Source organism: Neofelis nebulosa, chromosome 12, assembly GCF_028018385.1.
Source record: "Neofelis nebulosa isolate mNeoNeb1 chromosome 12, mNeoNeb1.pri, whole genome shotgun sequence".
NCBI classification, from domain to species: Eukaryota; Metazoa; Chordata; class Mammalia; order Carnivora; family Felidae; genus Neofelis; species Neofelis nebulosa.
In genome coordinates, this window is record NC_080793.1 from 44,439,189 (window position 1) to 44,457,936 (window position 18,748).

The window sequence follows — 18,748 nt, forward strand, 5'->3', positions numbered from 1 at the left end:
GAGCAGACATGGGCCCTTGATCTGGCCTGCCTTTTTCCCGGGCCACATGTGACCCCCAGCAGCTATTGTGAACTGCCCCTCACTGTTCTGGGTCCCGTATGCTGAGGTCAGTCTGGGAAGTGGAGCGGCAGGAATGCTCCATATGCTTCTTGCTCCTCTGGAGATGGAGAATTCACCACTTCTCCTTGACGGGCAGAAGGACACCCACAGCCTGTCACCAGGGATCTTACATTACACCCTGAATACTGTCTACTCTGAGGCTTATTTCATAGACTCCAAATTCATTTCTCGGGCTTACTGACTACTTTTGTTCCACAGACAGACATAACAGTCCTACTTTGCTTTAAGACTCTGTCAGATGCTTATTTTTCTGGGAGAAAAAAAAATCCCTCCACAATAAAAGGCTTACTCACACATCACTGTTGGTTGTATACACACTGTAATTTAGCGACTCGATTGCCATCCAGCGCACCGGGAGCCTTCCCTGGAGAGAACAAAGTGAGATGCCACTTAGGCACAACAGGGACCCTTCCCCAGGCACACAGCTTGCACGGAGCTGGGGTTCACTCAAGCCCACAGGGAAGTGTGTTTGGGATTCCCCACATGTAAGATACAGCACAGTCAGGAGCTGTTGTTTATGTCCCATGTACAAGAGTGTTCTCAAATCCAAAGATGTGCAAGGAGTATAAACCCTGCTGACCTCAAGGAGTCCCTACCACAGTTTTGTATAAAGAAAAATAACATGTGTGGGTATGTGTGTGTGGATGGGCATGTGCATTTTTGGTAGGCATTTAATTGATTCACTTTGTGGCTCTCAGAGGCACTCAGAGGTTTGAAAAGGGAGAGAGGCAGCAGGGAAACGGAGAATCAAAGTGTAGTGTGGGAAAGGCTCAGGTGATATGAGGTGGCCGACCACACCTGGAAGAGACAGGGAGGACTTTCAGACAAGGGGACACGTGAGCTCGGTTCTGTATGTGTAGGTGTCCTCAGGTGGGTCGGGGAGAGAAGAGCCTTTCCGACCAAAGGGAACAGTGTGCGTCCACATTAGTGGGGGAGGAGGATATAACCTCCCATCAATGCAGTTTACACTGGGTTTGAAGATGGGATGACACACAATCATTTGCCCTTTGGGGGCCAAGTGCTGACTCCACCCAGGTTGTCCCTTTTTTGTTTTTTTTTTTGCGTTGATTCATTTTTGAGAGACAGAAACAGAGTGTGGGTGGGGGAGGGGCAGAGAGAGGGAGAGACTGAATCCAAAGCAGGCTCTAGGCTCCGAGCTGTCTGCACAGAGCCGGATGCAGGGCTCAAACCTACAGACCACAAGATCATGACCTGAGCTGAAGTCAGACGCTCAACTGACTGAGCCACCCAGGCACCCCAAAGTTGTCCCCATTTCTTTAAGTCCAGCCTGGGGAAAATGACTGGACATTGGGAAGTTTGGCTTCTAAGTTTTATTCCTAGAATAAAACTGTGATTTTGGGCTCCCTTCCCATCAACCCACTCCAGGAATCATATAAGCCCTACTGAGAGGGCCTTCTCCCCCAGGGATTTGTCAAGCTCTAACAGCAGCGTTTCAGCTGTGGCAAGCCAGGAAGTAAGACAACATCAAGAGTATTTGGGGCTCTTCTCAGCTCCCCTGAAATAGGAGAAGGCATTCTCCCAGACCCATCTTGAGATCATCTTGAGATCAGCCATGCCCTGGGCCCCAACTCTAGTCCTGAAGGTGCCACTGTCTCCTAGGTCTTTGTGAAGTAGAGATATTCTGAAGCCCGTTCTGACCCTAAGTCCCGATTGGTACTTTAAGATTCAGTTATAAAACTACCCCTTTGCAAACCTACCTCTTGTGCTCCCCAATATTCACTCCATGCCCACCTCACCTCCGGGCACACCTGTTATTCTAGCCTTTTCCCCCCCTCCACAGGAATGGAAAGAGTCATTGACATTTTCTGTCTTGCCTTTGCTTTTATGTACCTGCTAGCTTCTGACCTCATGCCTCCAAATTACTAATTTCCATGTGCACTTTATTATTCTTGTTTGATTTCTTTTGGGTCTGTCCATTTCCATCTGTCACTCTTGCTCTCCCACCTGGGTTCAGGCCACCATCATCTGTTACCTGATGACAACCTCTTAATTATCTTCTTGCTTTAGAGGTTCAGTCCCTAAGGATCAGTTCTCTGCACCACAGCCAGATTAATGGCTCAAAAATGGCAAATCCAAACACGTGGTTCCTTTTTTAAAAAGTTCTTCAATGTCCTTATTGTCCCAAGATCTTAATTCCTTAGCTGAGTCCAAAATTTTTAGCTGGAATTCAAAAATCTTCAATAAAACTATATCCCTGTGGGGCATGTGGTTGGCTCAATTGGTTAAGAGTCTGACTTCAGCTCAGGTCATGATCTTGTGGGTTTTGGCTCCACATAGGGCTCGCTGATCTCAGTGTAGAGCCTGCTTCAGATCCTCTTCCTTTCTCTTTTCCCCTCCACCCCTGCCCCTCTCTCTCTCAAAAATAAACTTAAAAAAAAAAAAAAGACCTTATCCTTGATTCCTCCTCCCACCTTGAATTTTAACTCTCCCTCTTTTTTGCATTATGCTCCAGCCATATTGAATTACTTGTCCCCCAAATGTTTCCTACCTTCCTTTGTCTCTAGGCTTTTACATGTACTGCACCCTCCAATTCATTCTCATATCTCCCATATCTATTTAACATTTGTAAAACACAAGAGTTAGCCTCCTCCACGGAGCCCTTCTTGATTGCCCACAGGCTCAGTTCAGTGTGCTTCCTCTGTGTCCCCATGTGCATTTCTCCTCTGTGCTTTCTTTGCCGTCAGCACTTACCAACTGCTTTTCATTATTAATCAACTGTTTTTCATTATTAATGAAATGTTATTTATTATGCATCTGAGCTACTTAAAGGTGGAGACTGTCCCAATTTATGTCACCCCCAAACCTAGCACAGACATGAAACACTATAGTCATAAAGACACTGATGAGAGGGGATGCATCTATCAATGGTAATAAAGCCCCAAATCCCTTAGTATGTTAGCTTGCAACACTTCCAATATTAGCATCGCCTGGGGGACTTAAACAAAACAAAACAAAAAAAAACAACCACAAACTGATAACAGAATCAGAGTATATAAGTATGTATATAGTATTTAAGCAGTAGGACTCAGCGTCAGTATTTTTTGAAAGCTCCCCAGATGATTCGGAGGGGCAACTGGAGTGCAAAATCTCAGATTTGAATAGTCCAGAGACGGTAGCCACTCTGCCCTCTGGTGGTAACTTGCCACACTGCACCCCTCTTGCAGGGAGCTGGCTTCCCTCCACTCCCTCTCCTTTCCGGTGCCTGAGGGCTAATGTCTTTCCTCCCAGACCCCATGCTGCTGCAGGACACTTCTCCCAGCCACTTCCAGCAGACACAGTTACGTTCTGACCCATCTAAGTGCTCTGCCCCCCTAAGCATTCCTCTTGAGCTCTCCAAGACTGCAGAAATCACTGCCCTTTATGAAACGCCAAGCAAACCCGGCATCTGAGGACAGCATCCAAATAAAATATGTATGTTGTGGGGCTAAATTGTGGCAGTGGCTCCACCCCCTCACTCAGGGCACCACAGCCCCCAAACACCAAAGAGAAAGGTTCTCTGTGAGGGAGATAGCAAGCTTCAGGTGGCCCAGGAGAAGGAGTAAATGGGTGAGTGGTGGGTCCTGCTTCTTTAAGATAAGCCCCGCCCCTCTGCAGAGAAACATCTGCTTTGAGCGAGGCAAATTCAGAAAAGCTTAGAGAAAAAAGTATTGTGTGCATGGGAGTCAACCCTCAGGGAGGCGCCCAAGGCTTCTGTAAGTGTTGATGTTGATAAGCATCCAAGACCCCACTGGATGTGTGTGAGGTCTCTAAGAGCCAAAGAGGCCCCACCTCAAATCCTTATCAGAAAGGGAACTGGAAAGATCCAAAATAGTTATGCTCACTGTGATAGTAGCTATATAAAAATATGTATGTTCATGCAAGGAAAGAAGTAAAAAATGAAAAATAAAATGTGTTAAGGTAGTGGACTGTGGGTCATTTCCTTTTCAAAACATTCTTGAATATTGTTTCTGTTATCTTGTCAGTCAGTAAAATAAGCATTTTTTGTTAAAGAACCTAAAAAAGAGGGTAACTACAGAAGCCTGAGCCTTGCCGAGGCAATTGTTACCACAAAAGCAAAGGGACCGTGTGAAAACCGCAGGATTCCCAGGAAAGCTTAGCCAGAGTAATGTCCACCAGACCTGGGAAAGGGGGAGCCATACCACTGGGGTAGAGCCACCAAACACATGTGATGATGCAGGATTTGTTAGCTCCAAGGCCCTGAACATGCCAGCCCACCCTGGGAAAGCAGAGGGTGACGCCATGTTGCTGTCACATCCCCAGAAGGAAGGGGCATTTCCAGGGAGCTATGACAGGCAACGAAAGCTGACTGAGTCCAGCTTCTCTCCTTCCATGGTGAGGTTCTCCTGGGATCTTTACTTGAAGATTAAATGTTACTGTTTGGGAGAGGAGGTGTCATCAGCAGAATGTGGATTTGACGTGGGCTTGGAGAGGGAGTGGAGAACTTTTGGCAAAGAGGGAAATCTTCTGTGGCCTTAGAAGTTAGGAATTTCTCTATAGAGCCTCTTTGTGAGGTAGGAACCTTATTAATTTCTTTCCTTTAGATTTGGAAAGTATGTTAAATGTCTTTTTTTTGTCCCTCCTATGCTTGCTGTGCATGAAAGGGATTTGAGGGAGCTCCTCAGAGGTTTGTGAGTGAGACAGTTAGGGGTCCTGCCTGGATGTAGACTGGCCCCTGTACCACGAGGCTTGCATGTTCAATCACTTGGCCACATGTGACAGTGGCTTCTTCAGTGGCAAAGACGGAGCCTTCAGTCATTTTAGCAATCAAACCTCAGAAAGGATGTTTGCCCGGCCAGGACACTACCTACTGGGGTACCCAGCCAGATGCCTGAGTCACCAAAGAACAATGGCATCCAAGAGAAGGGCCATTGGGAGAAGGAGGGTGTCCTGGGGAGGATGTCCTCAGTGTCTGTGTTCTGAACTTACCATTGTCTTCTTCACATATACTTCTTGACCTCGGGACAATCCAAAATCTGCTATTTTGGCTACATAGTTTTCACCAACTAAAATGTTCCTGGCAGCCAGATCCCTGTGGATAAACTGAAATTTAAAGAAAAAAAACATCATTTGCTTTTTTCACTTCATTCTGCTGGCACAAGGCCACTGCAGTCAGACCTTTGGGAAATAGAGAAGAGAGGAACCCAATTCCCTTAAAGTTCCTCTCTAATATCCTCAGTGGATTTGGCCAAATGACCCATCATGTTTTGGGAGAAGCATTTCAGGGAAAAAAAAAAAAAAAAAGAAAGAAAAGAAAAGAAAAAAAAACCCAGGTCATTAAATCTTCCTGCTGCCGTCCAAGTCCTCCGCTATCATGCATCATTTGGATCCAAATGAAGCTAAGATCAGTTCAGCCTCCTCATCAAATACACATGCTCAGATTCACTAAATACAGTTATTGTCGGTGTCTGGCATTAACTTCTATATAAACAGAATAGTAACAAAGAGATTAAAATTAGGACAATCATAAGAGGAATTAAAGGGGGGAAGTTGACTAGAAAAATGTATAAATTTAGCTCAACTCTGAGTCCAGAGAGAATTTCAAAGGAAAGATGTCCAAAGCAAGGTCCTCACCACACACCTGTTTTTGGCTCAAGTAGTCCATGCCACGGGCCACATCTGCTGCAAAATGGAGAAGCTGCTGGGAGGACAGCGTGGAGGCGGTGCTGTTGGCAATGGCAAAGGCGGGATCGGTCTCCAGCACTCGGCTCTTGCGCAGGAAGTCCAGGAGGTTTCCGTGGGGAGCGTATTCGATGGCCAGGTACAGGTAGCCTGTGGGGAAAGGGAGAGACACCACCTTCTCAGTGGCCCTCAACAGCTCTGAGATTTCAAAGGTGTGCTAGGGTCTTGGGAATGGCTTGTAAAATTTAGTATCTAAAAGCAACACGTTGGGGCACCTGGGTGGCTCAGTCAGTTAAGTGTCCAATTCTTGATTTGGGCTCAGGTCATGCTCTCACTGTTCATGAGTTCGAGCCCTGTGTCAGGCTCTGCACGATGATCACAGAGCCTGCTTGGGATTCTCTCTCCTTCTCTCTGTTCCTCCTCTGCTTGTGCTCTCTCTCAAAATAAATAAATAAACATTAACAAGGAAAAAAAAAAGCAATACATCTAGCGGTACCAACCTTGAGAACACTGACAACAGGACCAAGAGAAGTTCCACACCCCTGCCATGCTTACAGGGCACCATGCTCGAACTCAGGGTCCCCTCTTTCCCACCCCCTCCCGCCTACCACACGTGGACTAACGTGGAGGCTTCCTGAAGGCCTGCACCTACTCAGTAAGATTTGCCTCCAGAAGATCTAGGACAGCTAGTCTGTATCACCTATTATTTTTTTTATTCAGTATTGATGGAGAACTAACGTGAGCCAGGCATGTTATTCCAGTCTGTCTCTAACTTTTCTTGAGGTTATTTTAAAAAAAGAAAAAAAAGAGTAAGTGTCCATGGCAGAAGGACCCGTACCAGGCAACTCTCTGCCTCCTCCTTCTACTGATCCCCTAAAACTCCCGCTACGTCACTGTCTTGCTCATTAGGTTTGCAGAGTCTGAGGTCAGAGACTACATTTTGCTTAGAGAAATCAGAAAACTCAAACTTAGACAAATAAAACAATAGGTCCTAGAAGAAATTATGGTCCATTGTCTTGGCCTATTCCCAAATTGTTTTTCCTTTTTTCTTTTTTTTTTTTTTTGATAAAATTAATCTTCTTTCACAAAAACATTGATCTTTTGAGTCAATGAAAAGTAGAGTGGTTTTACTGTCTTTTAAAGGTAAATTTTTTGGTATACCATTTTTTACATTTAAAATGTCGAATGAATTTTAACTTCAGAGACATTCTAAGAAATTGAAATTCTGGTGTAAAAAAAAAAAAGCCTAGTACTGTAGCATGTAGCACTGTAAGACAAGATACGCCTCAATGCTTTCTCACTGAACTATAAATTTTAAGAGCCAACCAATTATGTGCTAAGGTGATGACAGAGCAAAAATTTAAAAGATGCACATTTTTCTGTTGGTGGTGGTTACTTTTTTTTAACTTTCATTTACTGCTGTCCCATGCTGACCACTGTTTTCAGGAAATAGCTCAAAAATAAATGTCATTACTTCATTATTGAACCTAAGGGACATGATCTAGCTTTCAGAATTACACCCTATTGGATCACAGAATGATATATTGTTTGAAGCCCCAGTATTTTTAGTTTAATAAATTGAGGAAAAGGAAGTAGTCTCTCTTCTATTGTTGGTGTTTGTGCCTCAGAGTCAACAAGAGGTTGTCAAGTTTGGAAATAATTACTGTGTGGAGCTTTTTTGTGGGATCAAACTTTTCCATGAGGAATTAATCATAATTAAGCATAAATTTAAGCACAGATTCAGAATTATAAACCCAGGTAGGATGCTGAAGTAAACCCATAGAAGTACTCAGTTATATCTAAATAATATAAATTGACCTTTAAGAGTATGTACAACATAGGATAGTTGTAGAGCTCCACCATAATTGTACCCATAATTGTTTGGGGGAAAAAATGAAGTTCTATCAGATATAAGTTTATTACTATTATTTTATCCTAGCCATTACCAATGCTTTTCTATTACAATAGGTTGTTGACATTCATGGATTTAACATTCAGAGTATCAGTGTCTTGGGTTTGGAGGAAATAAGACAGGCAACTCAGAAGAGCCAATACACTTCACTCTTCCTGATGCTGAAGGCTCCCCCAAACCCTAGCAATAGTAGCTGAGGCAATCCCTGAATCAGCAAGGATGGCAGTGTGCAGCAACCACGGGTACCTTTGAGCACTAATGGGTGAACCACACTAGAAGGCAAAAGATCCAGCCTGGGACCTACCTCCAAAAAAGATCCCAAGTCTCATTACGATCTATAAATAGGACCAGACATTCAGAATGAAACTGCAACTTAAAAAAAAAAAAAATGGGTAGCATTCTTAAGATTGTTATATTTACTAATTTCAATATGGAATGTGCCTGTTTTAAACAAAAATTCTGGCAGGAAAGACAGGAAAAGAGCATCTTACCACGATGTTCACACGCTCCCAAGAGATTGATGATGTTTGGGTGGTGGCCAAGTTTACAGAGAACCTCCAGTTCCCCAGCAAAGTCCCTGTGGTCATCTTTGGAGGCATATTCTGGGAATGAAGTCAAGAGTTGTGATCCCTCGCTGTTAGACCTCTTTAGAAACAACTATCCCCTCCCACTCCCCAGGACCTTCAGAGGCACTTAGTCACCATCAGGTCTGGAAAACTGTATAGAAATCAGACATTACTCTAGGAAGAGTACTTGGTACCATTGATACTTTGGGCAGAAACCTCTGTTGTTGGGGGGCTGTCCTCTGCATAGTAGGATGTTCAGCAGCATCTCTGGCCTCTATCCCCCCAGATACCAGCGACCCAACCAAAAGTGTATCCAGACATTGCTGAACATCCCCCAAGGGGCAAACCACCCCTGGTTGAGAACCACTGTTCTCAAGTTTTCTTGTTTAAGCTCTCAAATGCCCAGTGAGATGATTTGGTAGAGGTGGAGCAGCCTCTATTTAGACTCCAGCTATTCTAGCTGAAGCCGCTGTCCAGCAACGCATATGCTGAGGAGCAGAACCAAAGTTTCAGTACAACAACACTGGGAATGTACACACCTTCCTTTATCATAATACTTTTAACCTGCTTTCCCACAAACCAGTCCTGCTAAAAAAACAAACAAACAAACAAACAAAAACAAAAAACACCTCAAATCCAACGGCATTTCTATGGAAGTTGCTTGATGGTCAGGAAACAGAACTACATCTGTTTCTATTCTTTTCATCCTGTCTCTCAGTTACCACTTGGATCAGAGGAAGAACCGCCAGTTACCAGCCAGGCTGAAGGGAAAGCTCTCTCTGGGTGATGCACAAACTGATCAGCCTTGATTGGTGACAGAGCGCTATTATGATTTTTTGAAAAATAATGTTGGGTAGGAAAGGGAGGAAGGGGGGGCCAGTTGGTGCTGGTGGCCCTGTGCCTACCTGAACATGCTGGGAAATTACAGGAATGTTTCATATGGGGTAAGGGTACACACAAAACTAGCTAGTAGGCAATCCCAAATCAGATACCCTGAACCAGGGTTCAGAAACCCTGTCCGAGGTTTAATGCCTTGGAAGCATATTTAAAATGAAGTTCTTTATAATGACCTTGTCCCCTACTTCAGTATCTGTCTTCCTTTGGATGCATCATTCTCCCTGCAGACATTTTCTGCCCAGGTGCCCCATTAAGCTATTTTACCTCTTCACATGGGCATGGGACCATCAGGCTCAGATCAGACTTTAAAAGCCCTGATTTTACAAAATTCTATATCCTTTCTTCTCATACTATCCTTACTATTCCCCAAAACTCCCTGTAACTAAAGTATCAAAACAGAAAAGACATTTCTGGATGCTAAGCAAGATTGTGTGTGTACATGTGTACGTGTGTATTTGAAACATACTACTATCTCTAGGCATTGACAGTATTTTGTTTTATTTTATTTGTTTTCTATTAACCTGCTGCAAAGAGCAAGTTAATTCCCCCCTTGCGCTCAATTTTGCTGTCAGAAAGGAAAACCCAGCAGCAACCTTAGAGAGCCCACACGGTGAAGGTGGCCCACAGAAGTAATTAATTACATTCCCTGTTCTGACACACAGCTTTCCAAGCCCAGATGCTCTAGAAGCCACAATGCAGCTTCTCAATCAAGCCATGTGCATTACCTGCCACTTCACACAGAAGAGAATACAGCTAGTACAGACAGTGAGCTAGACATTCAGCTTTCTCAGAAGATGTGTATTAGCCATCTTGTTAGATGGGTAGGCACCAAGCAGTCTTGAGACGAAGACAACTGGAAAATACCTCATTCTTGTGACCCTAGATCAATGGTTTTCAAACTTGAGGGTACAGAAGAAGCAAGGAGCATACTTGTTGAGAACACAGATTCTCACATGTTGCCCCAGAAACTCAAATACTGTAGATCCAACAGTGGGAGAAGCCAAGTAGATGCATTGCTAACGTCTCCAGGAATTTTGATGCAGATAATCCATGAAGACGGTGGTTTGCAAAATGTGGCCTCCAAACCCTCAGCATCAGCATCACTGTGATCTAATTAGAAATACAAATCTTCTGGCCCTGCTCCAGACTTACTGAGTCAGAAACCAAGGTGGACCCCAACAGTCTGCTTCTAACAAGGCTTTCAGACGACTGTGATGCATACTCAATTTTGAGAACCACTGCAGTAAGAGAAACAACAGTCCTCCGCCACAATGAGCAGTGTGTGACAGGGAATCTGTATTCTCACATCGCAACAAGACAGTGGCATTTAAACATCTCATGCCTTCATGTTTATGTCCTGACCCTGTCACCAGCTGACCTCAAAGGAAATATCACCTGCAGTTGCACTGAACAGCTATATCTGACACCATGCCAATTTTCTGTTTAAATAATGTAAGAGAATAGAGGAAAGATTCAACAGGAAGTCAAGTTGTCTCCCCGCCCGAGTGAAATGCTGACTTGATGTGGCCAAGCACTGACCTTTCATTCTCTTGATGGCAGCGTCCATCCGTAAGCCATCCTTCTTGATGCGCGCCTTAAGAACCTGGCCAAAGTTACCCTCCCCGATCACATCTTGAAATTTGATGTCATTCCAGTCAAGCACTGGATAAATTGTAGGATCTGGGTTGTTTTTGGCCTTCCTGTTCAGGGCCAAAGTTCCTGAGTTGAACTGCACAACTGGCTCTTCCCTCTGGAGAAATAATTTTTTAAAGGTTTTATGTCAGGATTTTTCATAATTCTGACATGCATAAATACTCCTGGTTTGTATCCATACCAAGTGAAACAAGAAACTAATTTAGGGATGGAGATGGAAATAGGTTTCATCTAACAGACTGTCTACAGCTTCATGGGACACTTCCAGGCATTGGGGGAAGGTATTCTGCAATCAATTAGCAATGTCTGCAGACAGCAAGGCAGGGGAGAATTAGAGCAGGGATGCCACAGGATGGCACATCCCTGAGTTAGTCACATTGAGTTTCTACTGAGCTTTGAAATAAGCAGGTACTTAGTTCTGGTTTGGAAAAGAACACAGAGATCCTATCTGGGACAGTAAGAGGCCATGCCTCCATGAGAGCTTTTCTTACATAGTCTTGGTCTATTCTGGACTCTAACTCACTTGCTCTGGCTTATCCTAAACCTGAGAACTTCTTGAGCCCACTCTGGAGCAGAATCAGACCCCAGGATGACAGAGGCTTACAGCAAAGCCCAACACAGCATCACCTTTTCTCCTGAGTTTGAGAGGCTGGCATGTATAATGACAAGGCACCAATATCATAGGAGCTCCCGTGCTCCTGGCCCCCTTGCTGGCCCTTTCTCTCCAGGAGAAGCTTGAGTTGAGCCACCTCTGGCATGGAGCAGATAACAAAGCTCCCCTTGTCCTCCATAGAGGGGAAGCTCAGGGATCTGTGGACATGAAGGTATGCCTTATCTAGAATGTGTAGCTGTACTCAATGTTTTATACATGGCATTGATAAAGCTGGGTGCAAGTTCATTTTACAGAGCTTAAAATCACACACTAGAAAAACATTCGGGCTCTAGTAAAACCAAAGGAATCAAACAGGGTACATATTGGTCAAGTATGATTTTGTAAACTCTGGTTACTGATCAAAATGTCTAGGCGAAAGAATGATGCAGTGCCAGGTATTATGAACTATGACTGCAGACTGAAGGGTACAAAGGAATAGAGATACATACATGTACATACAATTCACATATATTACAGACACAATGTATATGGGATAATAAGATTGTGGGAGATACTAAAAGTCGAAAATGGGAACTGGAAATAGGAAATGTCTAGCACAATACATCATTACCCATGACATTGAGGTCTGGTTACACTCATGGCCTTCCTTACCAACAGTGTTCAGTTCTTCATACTGCAAGATTAGTCTCCCCGGTGACTTATTATTAGGATGACCATACAGCTCACTTTGTTAGGGCCTGTTTTAGCCCTGGCTTCCTGAATAATTACTAAGAGCAACCTTTTCACTCTCATAATTGTTCCAGGTTGGATAACAAATTATATAGTCATGCTGTTTATCTCCCATTTCATAACAGAAGTCAAAGAGAAGATGAGGCCTGCCTAAGGCAAATACTGGCTTTAGAAGTAAATTTCCTGGTCCACATCTTTCAAGTGAAGGTTCTGCATACATGCAGACTTGTACTTATTAGTTAGTAGGAAGATGAGACACTACCACGTTTTGGAAAGCTTGGGCCATTCTCCTTTGGACATTTGCCCTCTTCAATTGCAACATGATCAGGAAGGCCAACAGCACCGTCAGGCAGGTCATTCCTGCTGAGCCAAGGATGGCTATAAGCAGCATTTTCCCGCCTCCAAGGTCCGCTGGTGCTGCGCAGAACACAGGAGAAGCAGCAGGGTTAGTTTTGGAGAGATAGGGCAAGACCATCTATGGTAGACATCACAGGGAAACAGAAATGTCATGGTAGCCCTGACTCTGCCACCTAATTGCTATGGGACCTTGGGCTACTCATTCATATGTTCTGAAACTCAATGGAGAGGAATGACTCACAGTCTGACTTTTTATAAGACTTAAAAACAAAAACAAAAACAAAAGCAACAACAAAACAAACAAAAAAACACCAAAAAACACAAAAGTGCTGATTATTATTAATTATTAATTATTAATCTCATCATTTATCCAACTTTTACTTCCAAGTAGAGGCCCAAGCAACTGCACATTGTCAAGCAATAGTGAGAATGACTAACTAGATGTAGGACTTTGGGAAAGTAGCTAAAGTTCCCCTGAATAATTTCCCCACCTAGAAAAACTCTCTTGTTCTAAGATGCTGAGTTTAGAGTCTGTAAGGTATTTTGCTTTTTTTTTTCTTATATAAAAAACTGATAAAGAAAATCTGAGAATACCAATGGGAGAATGAAGGAAAGGAGGAGGGGAAGGAGGGAGAGACAGAAGAGAAAAACCATTAAATTCAGGGCCAGGTCAAAATGAACTTAAAGATTATGGTCTAATCTTTCCATCTCTTTCCCTTACTTAAACTCAAATAAAATTAAATGCAATATATTTTTACGAAAAACAGTATGTAGAGCATCACCCCATCTTCTTACAAGTATTCTTTTGTGATTATCTCTTTCCTTCCTTCTATCTCTACTCATGGGTGCATAAAAACAAGTCTGGAATAGAATAGTGAGAATTTTGTTGTTTTGTTATGTCTTTTTATTTTTTTGCTTGTATTTTTGTAGAGCTTGGATTTAGGACCTGTACACATTTTACCAAAACACAAAAAATTATAAAAGTAATGCATTTATTAAGAGTGTCATCTGAAAACTCCAATTCTCTATAATTGGTAGACTCATAATTCCTTTAACATTTCAAAAATATTCCAAAGAATCAGCACTGAAAATATCCATGTTTCATTTGATTTCTTAAGCCCTAGGTAGCCCTCGAAACCAAGAACTTTTTACTACTTTAAGATTTTCTGTAAAAAAAAAAAAAACACCTTAGTCCAGGTTATATAAATCTTCCAAAATTTCCATCTAACATCACTCTATGTTCCCTCACACTTGTGGTACAGGGCAGAGGGCTGGGAGGTACGGTTGCAGACAGAATTCAAAGGGAGGATGCTCCAGGAGCTACAGCCCCCAATCCCCATCCTGAGTCCCTTTTGTTCACTTAACTACGTTCAACAGGTGTTAACAATCACAAACCCTGGGCATCCTGTGCTTGGCACTCTGAGTGACCTCCATTTGTCTCGAAGAGCTTACTGTCACTAGAGTGGGGGTTAGTGGTGTATGTGGAGACATTATAACTTGGATCCAAACAGTGAAAGAAAAAAAAAAAAACACCTCAGAATAGAATAGTGTCATCCAAGCTAAAAGAGGAGTTCATTTGAGAAAGAATGGTGTTGGTTCTTGGAGCCTCCCACTGAAGCACCAGCGTAGGCCTGCCTCCACTAAGCAGGTTCCACATTCTTTTTCCATGGAATCAAATTCATATTCTTCAGAGCTTCAACTGCTGGATAGGGAGTGTGATGGGATAATTTAGTCTAAGGCTTAACAAAAGAAAATGGATCAACAAGGATTCCTTCCCAGGGGCATTTTCATTTTAAGAACCTATCTAGAGATGGTGAAACCTATTTGGACAAATGAGTTATGTCACATGACGTACATATCAGGTAAATATCTTAAGATAATGGGGCTTTCCCAATCATCTCCAGAAATAATCCTATGTAAATACCTGTCCACTCTACCAACCTTGAGATTTAGAAAGGGTCATCAGTTCATGAGAAAAGGTTGGGTTGCTTGACCCTATGTTGTTCTCTGCAAAAATGTCCACCTGGTAAGCTGTTTCAGGCTCTAGGCCCTTGAGGTGATACTGGGTAATGGTGGCATTCTTGATCTTCACATCGATGTGCTGGTCTTCATTCTTGCCCTGAACCTTGTAACGGATGATAATAGAAGAAATAGAATAGCCATCCAAGATTGTCCAAGAGATCATGGCTGAGGAGTCTGTGATGTTAGAAATCTTAATGTTTTCTGGTTGAGGAGGGAGAACTAGAAATTAAAAAAAAAATTTAATTCACTTAGGATACACTATCATCACTTAGATTATTATGTTCTTAAGAGATACTTAATGTCAGCTCATAAACCATGAATGGCAGAAAGCAGGAAAGAACCTCTTTGACCCTGCCTGCAGCAACTTCTTATTCAACACGTCTCTGGAGGCAAGGGAAGCAAAAGCAAAAATGAACTACTGGGACCTCATCAAAATAAAAAGCTTCTGCACAGTGAAGGAAACAATAATCAAAACTAAAAGGCAACTGACGGAATGGGAGAAGATATTTGCAAACGACACATCAGATAAAGGGATAGTATCCAAAATCTATAAAGAACTGATCAAACCCAACACCCAAAAAACAAATAATCCAGTGAAGAAATGGGCAAAATACATGAGTAGACACTTCTCCAAAGACACCCAGATGGCCAACTGACACATGAAAAAATGCTCAACATCGTTCATCATCAGGGAAAAATAAATCACAATGAGATACCACCTCACACCTGTCAGAATGGCTAACATTAACAACTCAGGCAACAACAGATGTTGGCGAGGATGCGGAGAAAAAGGATCTCTTTTGCATTGTTGGTGGGAATGCAAGCTGGTGCAGCCACTCTGGAAAACAGTATGGAGGTTCCTCAAAAAATTAAAAATAGAACTACCCTACAGCCCAGCAAATGCACTACTAGGTATTTATCCAAGGGGTACAGGTATGCTGTTTCAAAGGGGCACATGCACCCCAATGTTTACAGCAGCACTATCAACAATAGCAAATGTATGGAAAGAGCCCAAACGTCCATTGATGGATGAATGGATAAAGAAGAGGTGGTGTATATACATACAATGGAGTATTACTGGGCAAACAAAAAGAATGAAATCTTGCCATTTGCAAATATGTGGATGGAACTGGAGGGTATTATGCTAAGCAAAATTAGAGAAAGACAAAATTCATATGACTTCACTCATATGAGGACTTTAAGATACAAAACAAATGAATATAAGGGAAGGGAAGCAAAAATAATATAAAAACAGGGAGGGAGGGGGACAAAACATAAAAGCCTCTTAAATATAGAGAACAAACAGAGGATTGTCAGAGGGGTTGGGGGAGGGGGGATGGGCTAAATGGGTAAGAGGCATTAAGGAATCTATTCCTGAAATCACTGTTGCACCATATGCTAACTAACTTGGATGTAAATTAAACAAGAAATAAATTTTTTAAAGAACATGAATGGCAAATAGATGTTTTCTCAGATGGTAATTCCAATCAATTGGAAGTGGACTCCAGAAGACATGACAAAATAGCATAAGCCAGGAAAAACGTCAACACATGTATCACATATTTGCTCATGCTTGCATTAAAATAAGACTTCAAATTCTGTTACCCACAAACATATATTATACTGTTTTTGATGCTGGGAAGAACAGAAAGATTATGAGAGTTGACATTTATATAGGCTCTTCCATATAGTAACTCATCTCCTCTTCCTAACAATCTTATAAAAATTCAGTCCCAGAGAGGTAAAGTGACTTGACCAAGGTCATATAGATATTGTGTAGAAGAAGTAGGATTCAACTCCTGGCAGTCTGACTCCACAGTCCATCATCTTAGCCACTTTCCCAAAAAGCCTATCCTTGCCAGAAATGTATTTATGGAGCAGTAACAAGTCAGTGTATACATAAGAAAATGTGTCAAGGACTTAACAGACAAAATGCTACTGGGATTTAGGGAAAATAGAGATCACATTCTACTCGGGGGGAGGATGAGAAAGAGAGGTTCTGAGGTTTTCCAGATGTGAAGATGATAGGCACAGAATTGTCCCTACATTTTCACTCAACCTGCTGTCTGATAAAGGACTCCTGCAAGAGGTTAAGTCGCTGACTCTATACAATAGAGTGACTCTGTATGACCCCAGGGAAGAAGGAATCCAAGGTCTTGCCCCTGATGTCAATTATACCTTCCATCTGTGAGGCTGTTGACAAGGTGTTTCCATTAGCAGGTTCCCTCTTGACCCTCATAACCACATAGGTGGCTATGAGTAGTGCTGAGATTTTTATTATCCAATTTTAGAGATGGACTTTGAAAATGAAAGGATTTGTACTGGTCCCAGTAAGTAAAAGACCCAGGCGACTTCACCCCATATATTACTGTCCTTCCCCATACACTGCTTAGAAGCAAAACAGAACCTTCAAGAAATGTCTTCAGGTATATTCTTTCTATCCTAAATTCTCAGAGATCCTTCTGCATTCTAAATTTCCTCTTTCCATGACGTTGATCATACTCCTTTGGTAACTGTGGCAATTTATGAGGATTAAATATTGGATTTTGGGCCTTCCAAATCTGATGGTCATTTTCTATGTCCCAAACCACAGTTGATTCATCAACAATATGTCTTAACTTCCTTTTCCTCCACTACCAAGATTTTGTATATTTTTATAAAAATATAGAATAATCTTCCTTCCCATAAGGAGATAACAGAATATTTGGATTCTTACCATTTTCAGACTACTATTAACACATAATTAACTTTTATATAGTGGTGCCTCAAAAAAATATTCAACTTGATAAACCAGTGGTAGATCTAAACCTGTCACAAAAAGAAGCAGTGCCTTGCAGACACCTGCTAATTTTAATGCCAACTAAAAAGCACAAATTTACATCTACCAATTTATCCACATTATGCCTGAAAGAAGTCACCCTTTGAACTAGCTTAGTGGATCTGTGATTTAGATGCAGTGAGTCTGAATCCAGCCATCTACATTTTTGCAGTTTCACCAGGTAGGTTCTAAAGTAGATTTTAAAACACTTTAGGAAAAGCTAACCAAACAATTTACAAATGGGATATGACTGCAAAATGAACTTCTCCAAGAAGCGATCTCTTTTTGCAATTGTTCATTGCCCATCCAAAGAGACTAATGGGTATCCTGGTTTAGTAAAAACAAACAAAACATAGAATTAAAATATGCAATTTCGAGTCCTAACCCTACGATTTACTTGCTTAATAACTTTGGTCAAGTTGCTTACCTTCCTTTGCTTCAGGTTCCTCATTTGTTAAATGTGATGACAATTCCTATTCTAATTTCCTTACAAAGTAATTGTTAAGTGTCAAATGATATACTCTGCATATACGTATGCAAAAAAAATTACACACATGTATTATTTTTACATACATTTGGGGCCATAGGCCAAATTTAATTCATTCCACCCCTTACACTTGGACCAGATGAAATTGCTAGGCTGTGACTACTCAAAGTATGGCATTGTGACCATTAGCTTGCTATATGTGAATAAATAAGACTAAAACTAAAAAGATTAAAATACACCAAAATAGGGGCATCTGGGTGGCTCAGTCAGTTAGATGTCTGACTTTGGCTCAGGTCATGATCTCACCATTTGTGGGTTTCAGCCCCGTGTCAGGCTCTGTGCTGACAACTCAGAGCCAGGAGCCTGCTTTGGATTCTATGTCTCCCTCTCTTTCTGCCCTTCCCCTGCTTGTTCCCTCCCTCCCTCTCTCTCTTTTTCAACTAAAATAAAACATTTTTTAAAAACACACCAAAATAACATCCCTAAATTTTAAAGACCCAAATATACAAAACAACTAGAACTACTAGAAAAAATACAGAGAATATGTTCATGACCTTGGGATAGAGAATAATTCTGAAACAAAAGTACAAACCATAAAGGCAAATATTGAAAGGTCTCATTACTTCAAAATTTAAAGTATCTGTGGAGAAGTCACCACAGACGAGGCGAAAATAAAGAAATTATGAGAATAATATTTGCAATGTGTGTAATAAGAATAAGTATCCAGGGGCGCCTGGGTGGCGCAGTCGGTTGGGCGTCCGACTTCAGCCAGGTCACGATCTCGCGGTCCGTGAGTTCGAGCCCCGCGTCAGGCTCTGGGCTGATGGCTCAGAGCCTGGAGCCTGTTTCCGATTCTGTGTCTCCCTCTCTCTCTGCCCCTCCCCCACTCATGCTATGTCTCTCTCTGTCCCAAAAATAAATAAAAAACGTTGAA

At 42.1% G+C, this 18,748-nt stretch overlaps 1 protein-coding gene across 3 annotated transcripts in view; it reads right to left on the reverse strand.

Moving 5' to 3' along the window:
• TEK (TEK receptor tyrosine kinase) overlaps nucleotides 1-18,748 on the reverse strand; it is a 106,625-nt gene that overhangs the window by 5,415 nt on the left and 82,462 nt on the right. For 2 of the 3 annotated variants that reach the window (XM_058695187.1, XM_058695185.1), the window contains 7 exons: nucleotides 14,429-14,728; nucleotides 12,393-12,547; nucleotides 10,675-10,885; nucleotides 8,164-8,274; nucleotides 5,720-5,910; nucleotides 5,068-5,181; nucleotides 414-484 (listed from right to left, as the gene is read on the reverse strand). In XM_058695187.1, coding sequence (XP_058551170.1) covers nucleotides 414-484; nucleotides 5,068-5,181; nucleotides 5,720-5,910; nucleotides 8,164-8,274; nucleotides 10,675-10,885; nucleotides 12,393-12,547; nucleotides 14,429-14,728 — 1,153 coding nt within the window. The remainder of the gene's footprint in view (nucleotides 1-413; nucleotides 485-5,067; nucleotides 5,182-5,719; nucleotides 5,911-8,163; nucleotides 8,275-10,674; nucleotides 10,886-12,392; nucleotides 12,548-14,428; nucleotides 14,729-18,748) is intronic. The other variant, XM_058695186.1, reaches the window with a different exon arrangement.